General features: G+C 41.1%; 1 protein-coding gene across 1 annotated transcript; it reads right to left on the bottom strand.

Moving 5' to 3' along the window:
- Positions 1-253: 253 nt before the first annotated feature.
- LOC118420708 (fibroblast growth factor receptor 1-like) lies at positions 254-13,577 on the bottom strand. The gene is made up of 22 exons (XM_035827659.1): positions 12,928-13,577; positions 12,241-12,359; positions 11,736-11,859; positions 11,135-11,260; positions 10,826-10,899; positions 10,618-10,723; positions 9,955-10,102; positions 9,389-9,494; positions 8,909-8,990; positions 8,548-8,676; positions 8,220-8,388; positions 5,683-5,798; positions 5,184-5,294; positions 4,657-4,820; positions 3,996-4,188; positions 3,661-3,771; positions 3,052-3,224; positions 2,408-2,527; positions 2,047-2,126; positions 1,636-1,776; positions 1,029-1,119; positions 254-825 (listed from the first exon to the last, which is right to left on the bottom strand). The coding sequence occupies exons 1-22, from the start codon at positions 13,022-13,024 to the stop codon at positions 766-768; spliced, it is 2,640 nt and encodes an 879-aa protein (XP_035683552.1). The 5' UTR covers positions 13,025-13,577; the 3' UTR covers positions 254-765.
- Positions 13,578-14,535: the final 958 nt, after the last annotated feature.

Genomic DNA, 14,535 nt, shown 5'->3' with positions numbered 1-14,535 from the left:
TTATGCGAAGTTATCTAGCTGGACTGCACTGATTTGGGATTTTTGGGATTCCCTGTAGTAACAGAAGTGTGCGTAATCCGTTGGGCAATTAACTGGCTTCTACTGTACTTCGGCACCCTGCAGAAGGGTATGGGTGTGGGTCGGTTAGTGGCCCCGTTGTTTTCTATTCTAAAGGAATTCCTCAGAAAATCAACCATGCAAAATCAAGGTCCATTTATTATTGCCACCTATAAATAAGGACAAAAAGCTGTAATACATTATGTTCTGGGCATTGCCAGACATTCAATCAAGTGATAAACATTTTAGCATTTAAATAATACGAACTTCTTGTCCATTTTTAACTAGTTAAAAATGGACATAAATATTGCATAAATATTCATACATTTTTAAAAGAAAACTTTGCAGAGGATATTTAATCTACTATATATATAATAGAGCAGTGATAGATATATAGCTGATACGTTTTAAGTAAAAAATTGTTAGCAACATAATAAACCTAATTGGCAACATCTTGCACAAAATGATAAGGATATGGTTCCCAGTTCCTGATCAGACATATCCTTTGGTTCCCATTTGAGGCTGTTAATATTAAGCGATGATGCCGGACTGATATGGATAAATAATTTTACCATGCATGGTTAGAATTGATCGACGGAGGCCATGTAATATTGTATAGTTCACATTCAGTTCTCTGGACTTAGTTTGACTGACGGCTGTGTCTGAAGTCCACTGTGGTCTCACACCGGCGTGGTCAGTGCTGTGGTATCACACCGGCGTGGTAGCTGCCCCGATCGCTGCGACTGGTGCGTTAAAGTAGAAGAAGCCCTGATGAAATAAACGGAAATAAATCATGACAAATCATTGTAGCAAAAATAATTTGTTAATTGATAGAAGTAAAGATAAGAAATCAAGAACAATATTATAGCAAAATTGTTGCCCTACAGAATCCATGCAAATCATGACTGACATCGAAGAGGTATCGAGAGTCATCCTACATATTTCAGGATTTGTTTATAGGAAAATCTCACATTAGGATCTGCCTCCAGCTGCTGTTTGACAGTCGTGGCGTCCGGCCTGGTCTTCTCGTTAAACTTCCAGCACTGCAGCATCAGCTGGTATCTGGGAGGGAACAGAGGAGAATTTATATTATTATTATTAGTCAAACCAATTTTCAATTTGAATATTTCAACCTACGACTTTTCTTGAGTATTTCATGGATGAAATGACCCACTCGTATTTTACAAGTACAAAAGTAAAGGACTTGAAAGTAAATACCTCCGCATTCTTTGCTTTGATAGCCCACAAAATGGAATCATCATTATCCAGCCCACCCTATAGCTTGTTTGAGTAACATACATGCGTTTTCGAACAAAAGGAATCTCGATATTCATCCGAGCCCACGACCTTTCTCAATTCTGACCTTAACTCGCACGAATATGTGACGTCATGAGTGGGTCAAAGGTATCCGGAAGTTGACAACCAGTCCTCATGTCTGCGGCCTCAAGTTGAAAATGAACATTTTACTGTGTTTCTACTGAGTTAACGCAGACAAAATGTCAGTCTATTAAGTGAAATAGTAGTGCTATAATGTAAGTGCCTCCCCCCCCCCCTCCTCCAGAAATATCTCAGACGTACCTTTCCTCGGTGCATAGCTGAGGCCTGGGAAGTCTGAAGTGGTTTTGCAGAGCATCATATATTCTGTCTGCCCCCTCCATCCCAGGGTACGGCGTGCGGCCCAGCTGCGCAACTTCCCACAACAGAACCCCAAAGGACCAGCTGTAAGAAAGGCAACCTTGTCATTAAACGGTGGGGATATTCAGAGCTGTCATTACCGCTATGATGCCCCATAAATTAGCATAATTTAGTACCAAATACAACGAAGTCATGGAAGGTCTTAATTATTAATATATGCCAGCACAAGACATTGTCGATCCATACACAACAATTGCATTGACTATATGTAACATTTAACCTAATATGTAGACAGGTTAAAGTATCGCAAGTAGTCTTTGGTAACCAGGCATTTGTTCTAACATAGTTACTCACACGTCACTCTTGTGTGTGAACCTAGCCTCGTTCTTCAGGCACTCCGGTGCCATCCACTTCAGCGGCAGGAGGTCATTGCCCTGGAGGAACATTAAGGAATGAAGAAAGTCTATGATGTTGGCGTTTTTGCATGTTGTGAACTGTTTGAAATGTGACATGCATTTGAAATGTGATATATATTCTTTCTATTTCGACCGTGGCATTTTATTCATAAATTTCAGGATCAGCAAATGGCCAGAATCTGATATTCCAATTTTGTAGTCTCTTCTAGACTATAAGCTCTTCAGGAGCTCTACGATCAGTCAAGTTTTAGCAACACAACTTCATCTGTATCAAAGGCTGTACTGTAAGCTGGACCTACGCCGTCCTGCCGATGGTACCCCACAGCGTACATGTCCCGGGCCAGCCCGAAGTCCGCGATCTTGGCGGTTCCCTTCCCACAGATCAGGATGTTCCGGGCCGCGATGTCTCGGTGAACCAGCTTGGAACAGGCGGGAAAAGTACTTTTAATTTCTAATCAAAGTCACTTTGCATCATTGTATGGCGAAATATACTTGTACCCATTTAAAGCTTAGCAAAGGAAAAAAGAACATGTATCATTCGCCTGCAGTGACAACGACGATTTTGAAAATGAACTCTTTAGCGTGAAGGTTAGATCAAGGCAATATTAGGACATTTGTAGTACAGTGGAAGCCAGTTAATTGCACGTCGGATAAACGCACACATCGGTCAATTGCACGGAATCCCCAAATCCCGTGGTGGTGTGGTCCAACTGGGTAACTTCGCATTATCGCACACGCCGGATAATTGCACGGAATTCGCTGGCAAATTGGGTGTGCAATTAAGCGGCTTCCACTGTATTCATTCACGGCCATGTTTATTGTAAATTGATAGGAACGAAGTTAGGGTGTTTTAGGCGCTCAAAAATAGAATACTTCTTGAAACTTGGTGCTTTGGAATCATTTTGGCCTTTGAACAACTTCAAATGTTCTATTAGTTCCTCACCCTCCTGCTTGCCAGATGCTCGAGGCCGGAGCACACTTCCACCATCATGTTCTCGAAGATGTGCCGTTTGTTGACCAGAACGGTCCTGTTGAGTTTGGACTCCGCACGTAACGTCCACAGCAGGTGCAGGAGACTCCCGTGTTCGGCATATTCCAGCACCAGTTGGAGCGGACCTGCAGGGAAAAAGAACATGACCAACGGTTGTGGACTTAGTGTATCGTAATGTCGACATGAGCGTATAACTTTTCAAGCAACTGTGGACTGGCCTTTCTACAAACTTCTGTGAGTAAATTAAATGATTTTCGGAATGCTTTTATCAGTAACACTTTTAGGACACTGGTCGTCTGCCAAGGTAGTCAGTAGAGACCACCAAAGTAAACGTATTAAAAGCATCATAGCCACATAGTAGATAAGAAATGTGTGCGCGACCTGCAACAGATACTGAATGGTCTGTCTACCTTTTAAATGGATTCACCTAAAGACGTACTAGCTCTGGCTTTTACAACAGTTAACTTAAGGTTCAAACCTTTTAAGTTCTAAACCTTCTATAGGTCAAACAGCAATGCATAAAAATCCAACATTCATGAGTCGCTAAGATTTTGTACTGACCGTCTCTAAAACAGATGCCTTTCAGTCCGATGACGTTGTCATGGTTACCACACAGCAACATGATGCAGGTTTCCCTCAGAAGGGCCTGTCTGGTTTGGGTGTCGTCATCGTCTGGATTAGGATTCGTATATACATATAACAATTGAATAAAGGAATATATCATCAGATTAAACAAAAGAGCTGATAAAATTCACAATACGCGTTTTTCTTTAATGTAGTTTCAACAGTTAATTTTGTAATCAGTATGAGATGATGATTAATTAACACTTCAACTAACATTGTAATCTACTAAAATTGACCACGTAAACTTTCTTTACTAGCAACAGTGGACTTACCCTTGAGTTTCTTTACAGCTACCGTCACATCATCTTTTTCAGGATGCGTCAGCGTTGCCTTGACGACATGTCCAAAAGCGCCCTCTCCCAGGATCTGTCCGCCCTGCAGCCTGCTCCTGTGGATCTCCCGTTCCTTCAGCAGCTCCATGTCGATACTGCCTGACGAGGAGCCTGCTGTAACCGGGACCACGGCCTAGAGAAAAGTCGATAAGGCAATCAGAGTTGGTAGATTCTCACGAGAAATAGATGCATTTGGCAAAGGAAAGATTCCTACTCAGATGCATTTCTAATAGCTGAAATCTGACAGCTTTGACATTTGGTCTGGAACCCCAGCCACAGTGTTGTATGAATTTTTTAAACACGAGAAGGTTATAATGTCCTTGCATATTATAACATACGTTGGAAAGAGGACTTTCAAGTTTTGTTTCTTTGACGGGATTTTTTTCTGGTTGCTGAAGCTTTACTGACTTTTGCTTGATTTTGTGAAGTATAACCAATGGCAAAGATAATCTATTTATATGAATAAATGAATCGGATACATCAAATGCATCCGGTAACTTTAAGATTATGCAATAACATAGTACGCAGTTGAAAAAAATGTACACATGTGCCTCGTACTTGTTAATCATAGCACCCACACAATATTAAGTACACAACATACCTTTAGGTTCTGTTCGAGTCGGAAGACTTCCGGATCGTCGATGTTGCCGACCCGCAGCCTGTTGTTGTGCCTGTGGAGCAGGAAGATGGCGCCGAGCAGGAGGAGAATCAACCCGGCTGCTGACAGGCTGATGGTCAGGAGGAGGGTGTCCGATTCTTCCGGCACTGGAACAGATGGTTCTTTACTTGGCAATGTAACTAGGAGTCACCATGTGTATCTGCCGGTCTGTCTGTCTCTCTCTCTCCATGGCACTTAAAATTATTATGATCATGTGTATGTCTATATAACTGCAATCAATCATACAAGAAAGAATCACTCCTGGCAAATTGGACCAGCTAAAAGATTTTCATATGTAGTACAAATGACTTCAGGTGGACGAGCTTCTCATTGTCACCTCTCAGAAGATAAAATAAACTGAACTGTAAACAGGTTCTTACGGTAGATAAACAGGATTAAACGGCCAGTTGCTATCCATACACTCTCTGTCAGTCATACAAATGAGAGAAAAATTCGTAAAAGTGGCTTACCCGGACACCCCTCCCCCTGACAGACACAGCCCAGGGTCCGGTTACAGGTCTCCAGCTCTGTACAGTTACAGACCCGGTCACAGAACTCACCGTACAGGTTATCCTCACATCCTAGTATATTACAACATAATATAACATTATTGTCATATATCACATAGAGTGAGTGAGCCAGTGTGAGAGAATGATTGTGGGATCTCTCGTGCACGTGAGCGCATGGGTGGGTGAGTGAGCAAGCGAACGTGTGTTTGTGTGTATGTGTGTGTGTGTGTGAGTGAGCGAACGAGCAAGTGTGTGAGTGCTTGAATTGAGCGAGTGAGCAAGTGAGAAAGGCAGTGGGTGAGTGAGTTAGTATAAGCGAGGGAGCGAGCTTTTGAGTGTGTGTGTGTGTTTCTCCATTAATCTCCTCTTCTTGCTGCCTGCAGCCATTTGCCCGTAATTGTACAGAGACTGAAGCATTGATACGCCCCAAAGAAACAATTGTTCATCTAGGAATCAATACCTGCTATCCTTATATCCACCATGTCGCTGTAATTGACTCCATTGCTTGTAAGAGCTACACAGGCCACGTGACCCTCGTACTCAGGCAGCAGGGAGCTGAGGTGTAGAACAGAAAAACTGTGGACGAAAAGAAAAAAAATGTTTTATCCCTCGGAAATCAGTTAAAAGTCCCAAGGTTATCGGACAATAAATCGTCACAATATCTCAGTAAACCGTATTTTTTTGCTGGTATCTTTACACCTTTATATCAATAAAAAGCAAAAGTCAGTTGAAACTATAGCCTACTAGTAGGTAGATACAAATAATCAATACGTCTTTAAGATTTAAGTCAGAAGTTTAGTTATATTTCAGCCACACATAGTATGATGAAATATATTGTATTCGTAATGTTTCTTCTTTCTTCTTCTGTCTTTCTCCTGTCAAATCTTCAAAGTGAGTCATCTCCGCCGTTCCTGGACCGAATGACCTGAAATTTGGCACGGGTAGAATGGGCCAATACCGTGATCCTTTTTTCTCAGTTTTTCATATCTGCCTCTAAAATGATTTTATTGAGATTTTTTGGTCAATTTTAGACCAAAACTGTATATTTTGGCCCCTGTACCCTGGTATTACAACCAAATGAGCTGAAATTTGACAGAGATGTGCCTTGATAATGCCCCCATATAAATTCAATAATACTTTTGGGTGTACAGTACAACAAAATGCTTATTTTTGCGATTTTTTGACCAATTTTTGACCAAAAATGGACACTTTTGGCTCCTGTACCTTGGTATTGCAACCGAATGAGCTGAAATTTGACACAGATGTGCCTTGATAATCCCTTCATATAAATTCAATAACACTTTTGGTGTACAGTGCAACAAAATGCTTATTTTTGCGATTTTTGGCCAATTTTTGACCAAAAAAGGACACTTTTGGCTCCTGTACCCTGGTATTACAATTAAATGACCTGAAATTTGGTATAGATAGGCATTAGATACTTGGTAACAAGATTCAAGTAAAATTTTTGACATAAACAACTTTAAAATGATTAATTTTGGCACTTTTCTGAGGGGAAATAATTTGTTTTCTTTTGGCCTCCTGACGTGACCTTCCGTGACCCCGCACAGAGCCACACCTGTGCGCGTCAGCCGGAGAGTTAATTGAATCAAAGACCTAGCCAATCAGCGAAGAGGAGGCCAAAGGCTAATTAATATTCATAAGCGGGGCCTCATGATCCCGTATATAGCAGTGTTCCCGCCAGGGGGAGCGAAGCCCGCCTAAGGCTCTCGCATTTTAGACTATTCAGAAGGCTTTATATTGTATCAGTTCTTAGGGGCATATCTATGACAATCGCAGCAGTCACTTAAGTTCTCTTCAGGAGTTTAGCGTAACACTATTTCAGGTCAAACCGTCAAAGGCAACTAAAAACAAACTTTAACGTTACTGAGTTCAACAGTACTTATAACTTGTTATCCGAAGTTGAAACGCTAGCGATGGTATTTTCGCTGCGCTGTTAGCTCCGTGCGACTGTTGTTGACGGTCTTATAACGGCATATTTTGCACCCCTGTACCCTGGTATGAGTAACATTTGGTATAGATAGGCATAAGATAGTTGGTAAAATGATCCAAGTAAAATTTTTGGCATAAAGTACTGTAAAAGGCTTAATTACAGCACTTTTTTTTAGGGGAAATTGGTTTTCTTTCGTTCTCCATGCCATGACCTTTCGGACGTTCACCCCACAGAGCCGACATCTGCACCTGCGTCTAGCCGGCAGGAAGAGTTAATTCAATTAATGGTTCAGCCAATCAGCGAAGAGGAAAGCGAAGGCTAATCAATATCCATAAGCGGGACCACACAATACGTTAACTTGAAGACTCAGGCCGTACAGACTTCTCGCCAGGATTTTTTCAAAGCGTCGGACAGGGGTCCGGGGGCCGCCGAATGTCCCTGGCGGGGTCCAGGGGCAGGGCCACTGTGGGGGGGGGGGGGGGACCCAGGTGGGCGAATAGGCTCGATGGCTGATTGCATACAAAGTAAAACAGTTTAACAGTTTTACAGCTTGAAGAAAACAAACGCTCCTACAGTACCTGCACCTGCTTGATAATTATTAAATCGTATGCCCTACTTGAATAAAAAAAGTTCACTGCAATAATAAATGTACCCACATCACAAGGAGCTTATACTTTTTTAAACTTACACCTAGTTATCGTACTGAAAATTGTTAATGACATTACATGAAGTCATTCAACAATTTTCAGTCATGATGAAAATTTTCTGAATGGAAGGTGTGATTATTGTCATTTTCTGAAAAATAGAAGCAAGCTCTGTTTTTACCTGGAATCAATTCACAATATCAGTCCACTTTGGGGGATAATGTACTGTTAAGAGGATGTTCCATTTTTGCGCAGGGGTGATTTGGACCAGTCCAATGTTGCGTGGGAAGGGGTATGGCTGAAATATGCTGTATTTGCTCTTAAGCAAATGTCGGCCTTTCTAGTTGCAAATCACATTATGTTATATGACCGTCATCTCGGCAATTTCAAAAGAAGTCTCACTCTTTGCTGCTTGTCACGTTCAGCAGGTCGTCAGAAATGTCACTTTGAAAAGACCACGTGATGTTGGTGACGTCAAGGTTGTAGGCGGTGCATGTGAGCTGCAGTTCCTGCCCGTACCGCAAGTCGGCCAGTTCGCTGTTTGAAGGGCTGATGCGCACTTCCGGGAATACTGACAAGAAAAAAACAGTGATGTCAGCTACATTGATGTCAGATCTTCAAAGTTACTAGGTGAATATTGAAAAACTAAGTGAAACGAAACATAATGTGTACAGCGAATTAGAGGAAATTTTGCAAAATAGTGTTTTCAAGCTTTCCATGTAGTACACACCTGTGGTGCAGTTCCTTCCCCTCCAGCCAGGGGCGCACCTGCACGCCCCGTTGAAGCTGTGGCATGAGGCTCCGTTATAACACTGGCAGCGCTCCGCACAGAACCGGCCGAACCGCCCGATGGGGCAGGCTGGAAAAGAACAGAAACCGCTAAGATATCTTATCATCTTGTCGTTCTTGCCATGCAGTATCATGTTTTTTTAGTATCTCAGGCTTAAGGCTTTATTAGAATCTAAATAATCTTGTATGATCTGCCCATCTAGCAAAATGTTTACCACATTAAACAGCTTCTACCACTAACATGGCAGAGGCTACTGTTACACACGTGCAGTTCGATGATCAATCGCCGGGACTCCTCCTACCTTTAACTGTGAGTTTTGTCGTTAGCTGTCCAAAGGGGATTGCACATCGTAAGATGTTCTGGTCAGCTTTCTCCTCTCCCATCTGTTAACGAATTTTTAGAAAATGACAAGAACTGATTTGTTAGTGTGTGCGTCTATCTGTCTCTGTATGTGAAAGTATGTATATGTGTGTGTGTGTGTGTGTGTTTATGTTTCCGTGTGTGTATCTGTGAGCGTATGTCTCTGCGCGTGTGTATGTTTGTGTGTGTTTGTGAGAGTCTGTGTACGTCTGTGTGTGTGAGTGCACGAAAAAGTGTATGTGTCTCTCTGTGTGTATTAGTGTAAATAGACTGAAGCATACCAAAATATCATTTGGTACAATTGCCAAATAATAAACAGTTTATAAATGACTACTATAACAGAGTAGGCATAGAAATGTGCGTGGCGCAAATAAATCAGGTTTACGGCGTAGATTCAAAGAAATAATGAAATTACTAATACCTTTATGTCCCATAACCTGCATTTCAGGACTGCTTCAGTTCTTTCAAAATTCAACTCGTAATAATTTTCAAACGGGATCCACGGCCAGTCATCCGGGGACCAATCCCTGCACGGATTCACCGATTGGATTACATTAAAAAAGTAACATTAATTATGAAATCTAAGTGATCAGGAAGGTTGAAGAAATGACAAATATACAGAGTATAGTGTACCAAATAACATATTCTTCATTTTTGTTCTTTTACATTGTCATCTTTAATTTATATCTTTATAAATGAGTATCAAAATCCGTATAAAAAATTAATAGATAGAATAAAATCTTATATTATCTAAAATATCTCTCATAATTTAATATGTATAAATTATGCTAATTTGATGATGTCATCGGTCAAAATCTAAGATGGCGGACCATATGATAAAGTCGTTAACGAGATAAAAGAGTTAGAAGGGGCGGGCCTCAAAAGTAATCCCCCCCTTCCGTCCTAAATTGACCAAAAAAGCCCGGTCTGAATAATGTTAATAAAAGAAAACGCTTTGAAAGAAATACTAGTAACTGAAAAGCTGACCTGTCTCCCGGTACGGTCATGTACATGTACACTGTACGGTCAGGAACAGGAGACCCATTGGTGACGTAGGCACACGAGTAAATGAATGAGCCCAGGATGGAGTCCGTTATTTTGGAGTTTGGGATGGTGACGAACAGCTCCAGCATATCTGAGTAACGATATGGGAGACAAGACAATCAGAGATGGTAAACTTAAGTACCTTACCCACACTGCTGTGCCACGCTTCGCCACCCGGGTGAGCGAACTGTGGACACAAAGAAAGACACACGTAAACACACACATAAAAACAAACACACACACACACACACACACACACAACAGACTTATAAATACACACACTTTCACACATTCACACACAAAAAAACACACATACGCGTAAAACAAACACACACACAAACACACATAAACACACAAACACACACACTCTCACATATTTCACAAACACACACACACGCGCGCACACACATAAGCACACATACAAACACACATAAAAACAGATGTGCTCGAATGGCTACTAAGTTACTGAACGCTACACATTGACGTTCACAAATGAAAAGAATACTGTAACAGTAGTAAAATGCAGTGAAGCCAAGAAGCGAGAAGAGGTGTCTATAAAATAACAAAGTAACACACATCATTAATATCTATGTATAATGTACTTACTGCCTACTTTGCTGTAGGTTGTGTAGCCGTATGGATAATCCAACTGATCTGCATGTTTACCTCTTCCGTTGATAAAATCGTACCAAATGTCAAGTTTCACGAAATCCTAAAAAGCAAAATAAAGGTGCGTCATGAGGTCAGAACTGGTTATTATAGAAAAGTTCAAAAGTTGTCCAACATCACAGATTTTTCATTCCTGTTCTGTTACCTCGGCTGTGGTGTGGTTAAAAACTGGCTCCGTTTGTGGGAGGAAAGTTTCTTCATTGAAGTATGGTACTTCTTCTGCAGAAACAAGAAAAGGGGCAAAGACAAATCATTCTAGCTAAGACTGGAAAATTGGAATTTATTTTTAGCTAATGGCATGGTTTTCTGAATGTTCGTCGCCGGCAATGAATAGCTCTGCTAATAGCTCACTGTTGCAATTATATTGCATTTGTTTATATCATATCGATGAAGTATTCATTTATTCACACAAGTTTTGTGCACATTATAAGCGTAGTATAAAACTTGTACTCACCATAACGTCTCGTGGTAAAGGTGATATTGAAGTCAGTTCCCTGCTGATCCCCGGCACCACGGCTGTACACAACGTGCATCTGACTCCCCGTACTGGCGGTGGACAGGTGCAGACGGCCTGCGTCAGCTGTTGGGGTAGAATTTTGAGAAAAAATTGCTGTTGGAAGTTTTATTTATAAGCTAGTTCATGGTTTGAAGTACGCATGTGCGGCGTGATTTATTGAGGGTGATCTGTCAAAGCTGAATGCTGTATTTCCAGGGGCCTTCTACTTTGATATATTAACGGCAATTCATAACACTGCGCATGCGCAGCTCAATCCTTGAACTAGTTTATTACATAGTTGGCTTGGGGGGAGGGGGCATCCCACATGTTCGTTAGCCTCCTTGGTTAGACTTACTTCAGCTGGTTGTACTTTCTTGCTTGTAAGCATGGTAGCCAGGATCCGATAAATAGAGCCAAGTGTAATAAAAAAAAACGTACTTTGGAAAAAAATATATATTTCTTGGGCACATATATTCTTTTGACACTAATTTTAAACATATTGGATGAATGTAGTGGAAAAACACCACAATAGGACGAAAACGACGCCTGTAAAACTTACCCATCTGGTCTCCACAGAACGTGTCCGTGACTCTGCTGCCTGAAGAGTCTCCGTCATAAAACGTCAGAACGTCAGAGGTGCAGTTGTCTGAGCCTCGCCGGAATCCGGAGGTGTCGAAATTGATCTGAAACAAACAATGGTGTTGACATGCATGGGGTTAATGTTATAGCTACTAGTAGATAAGAGCGTTCGTCAGGACGAAAAGGACTGTGATGATGAGTTAAGTGCCATGAATATTCTGTAATATTGTCATTACTTTAATGTTGTTATCATCTTATAAGGTTTTGGCGACAGTAACTTGGCTCAACTATCTGTACCTTCCTCTGTATGATTTATCTGTTTTGCATATTTTGTTGCTACCAACGAGTGTTGAAATATTATGTCATTTCGACACAATGTTTTGATACAGTATTAAAAAGCCTTTGCCAGAAATCCAGAAAGTAACAGTTATATTACTGTTCATGTCATCCAAAAACGAACAAAAACAGCAAAAGAAGGAGTTTACCTGTATGATACTGCCTGCATCAGCATTGATGTCCCACTCACAATGGTATGACGTCACATCCGTTACGCTCCATATTTGGCCTCGTTTTCCGGTCAGATAATGTGTACATCCGGAATATGCTAAGGTGTATAATGTTATATCAGTAATGATATTGTATTGATATATAAACCGTGGCAAGGCACTACTTAACGACATGGTAGATATAGATTAGGGCATTTGAATTAAAAAAAACAACAACTTTGCATTTACACGGTGTTATTGGACCGGTCCAGAAAACCGGACCTGAAAAATTAGGCGAACCAGATGTTGGACCGATTAGATCATTTACAGATTATTTTATCGTAAGTAAGTTTATCGTTTTGGCGCTTGCATGTGGAAGAAAATAACTAGAGTGAAATAAAGTAGAATTTATAGTAATTTCTACCAAGTTTTACAGTCAATCGGACAGGTGCAGGTAGCGTTGTAGGATTTTAAAACGCAAGTGTAAGTCTAATATTCCACCAAACAGATTTCTTTGTAGTGAAATGGACCATTGGTATGTCAAGTCATACTGAATCAGGTCCAGGTTCAGGTCCGGACCTGGACCTGATCCTTTGGACCTGAACCGGAACTGAATTTTGTGTACCGTTACCCACCCCGAGTACAAACTATGAGAATCTTCGCCGTTTCCTGCTCATGAGTACTCACCCGTTTGTGCCAGACAGACCAGGAGAATCGCGACGACACGGAAGTTTACGGACATCTTCAGAACAGCCGAAACTCGTACAGAGTACAGGAGCGGCATCTTCACCTGTAGTCAGATGTGCAGTGGTCAGGCGTTTGTTCGTTCGTTGGTTGGCTTATCTGCACAAAAATATACTTGTAAATGATAATAATACAGTAAGCAATGGGTAAAAAACAAGTGCAGGAGGTACATTATAGGGGAACCCCCTGTACGTACACCGGCCGAGAGATAGTGTTACAATGTTTGTTTGAAGCGACCTGAACACAAAAGCCAGCCCTACTCTGTATGTGTGCAACCCATATCGGGTTACCCTACCTGAGCCAGTACTCCTTTGGTATGCAAATGTACCTTCTATAGGGAAGAAAAGGGAAGTATATTGAGTCGTCGGCGTAGTTTGCAATTGGTTTTTATGTGTGATTTAAGATGATATATATATTTCTTCAAAGACGAGATATTTCTTCTATATAGGGAAAACTTGAGTTGTAAAAACCTAACGATTAACCTTCTAGAAAAAAAAATCAGTGAAGTCCTCTCTCCACATTCATATGTGCAAAACAACACACACTCCCAAATAAACACGCACACACACAATCACACAAAGACGGTCACACGCACAAAGGTACACTCACACTCACAAAATTACAGTCATACACAGTCACATACATACATACATGCGTACATGTGTATTAATGAAAAGTTACACAGGCTATGGATATTTTCCTTTACACAACCAGTAATGTCTCTCACCTGCTTACTGGTTGTGCAAAAAGAAAACTACAACATCTAATGTTCTACAAACCTGATGAAATTTTTTTCGGATATCCAGATATTTTTTTACTGTCAGTCTGTCAATATAGTATATGACTCTGCGCTAAGGCACTAGACGACAAATGAGACTACAATACTCATAAATAGAATATAAACAGTACACATAAACTTAACGTTACAACTTAGCAAATGTTAATGTCCAGAGTACAATGTAAGGGGCTTGTTTTCCGCGTATGCCGTCGGTGTCTCAAGGGATATTGGGATACATTCAGCTATTCTGAAGTTTAACGCAAGAACCCTTTCGCCTCACTGCTTGAACCAAAACCGTGTACGCTATCATCAATACCACATGTAAGTCTTACAGATTCTTACATTTTTACCAAGAAAGCAATGTGCTTTGCACGAAAAAAAAAAGAAAGATAAAACTCCCCATGTAGCTAGAATAGGGCCTTAAACAACGCATAATATAACACAAGAAACATTGTTACAGCGAACACAGATAGACCAAAACCATGTTACCCACCTGTTCCTCGTGCGGCTCCAACAGGAAGTAGCGAAGTCTGGCTTGAGGTACTTCCGTTTCTTTACGGTCTGTGATTTACAGTTGCATGCGGTGCTGTAACAACTAATCTGACCAGGGGTACATTTCTCCCTTCAGAGGTAAACAGTGCTGTGTGTGATGTCCAAGGCGATGTCCAGATCTATATCTCTAACGCGTTTACAGGCGAGACACTCCGAGGCGAACTGAGACCCCGTGCCCATAAAGGCAGGGTTTTCCCGACACACTATATATAGTTCTTAGT

Source organism: Branchiostoma floridae, chromosome 8, assembly GCF_000003815.2.
Source record: "Branchiostoma floridae strain S238N-H82 chromosome 8, Bfl_VNyyK, whole genome shotgun sequence".
NCBI lineage: Eukaryota > Metazoa > Chordata > Leptocardii > Amphioxiformes > Branchiostomatidae > Branchiostoma > Branchiostoma floridae.
Note: the sequence above shows the minus strand (reverse complement) of the source record. Positions and strands in the feature narration are given on the sequence as shown.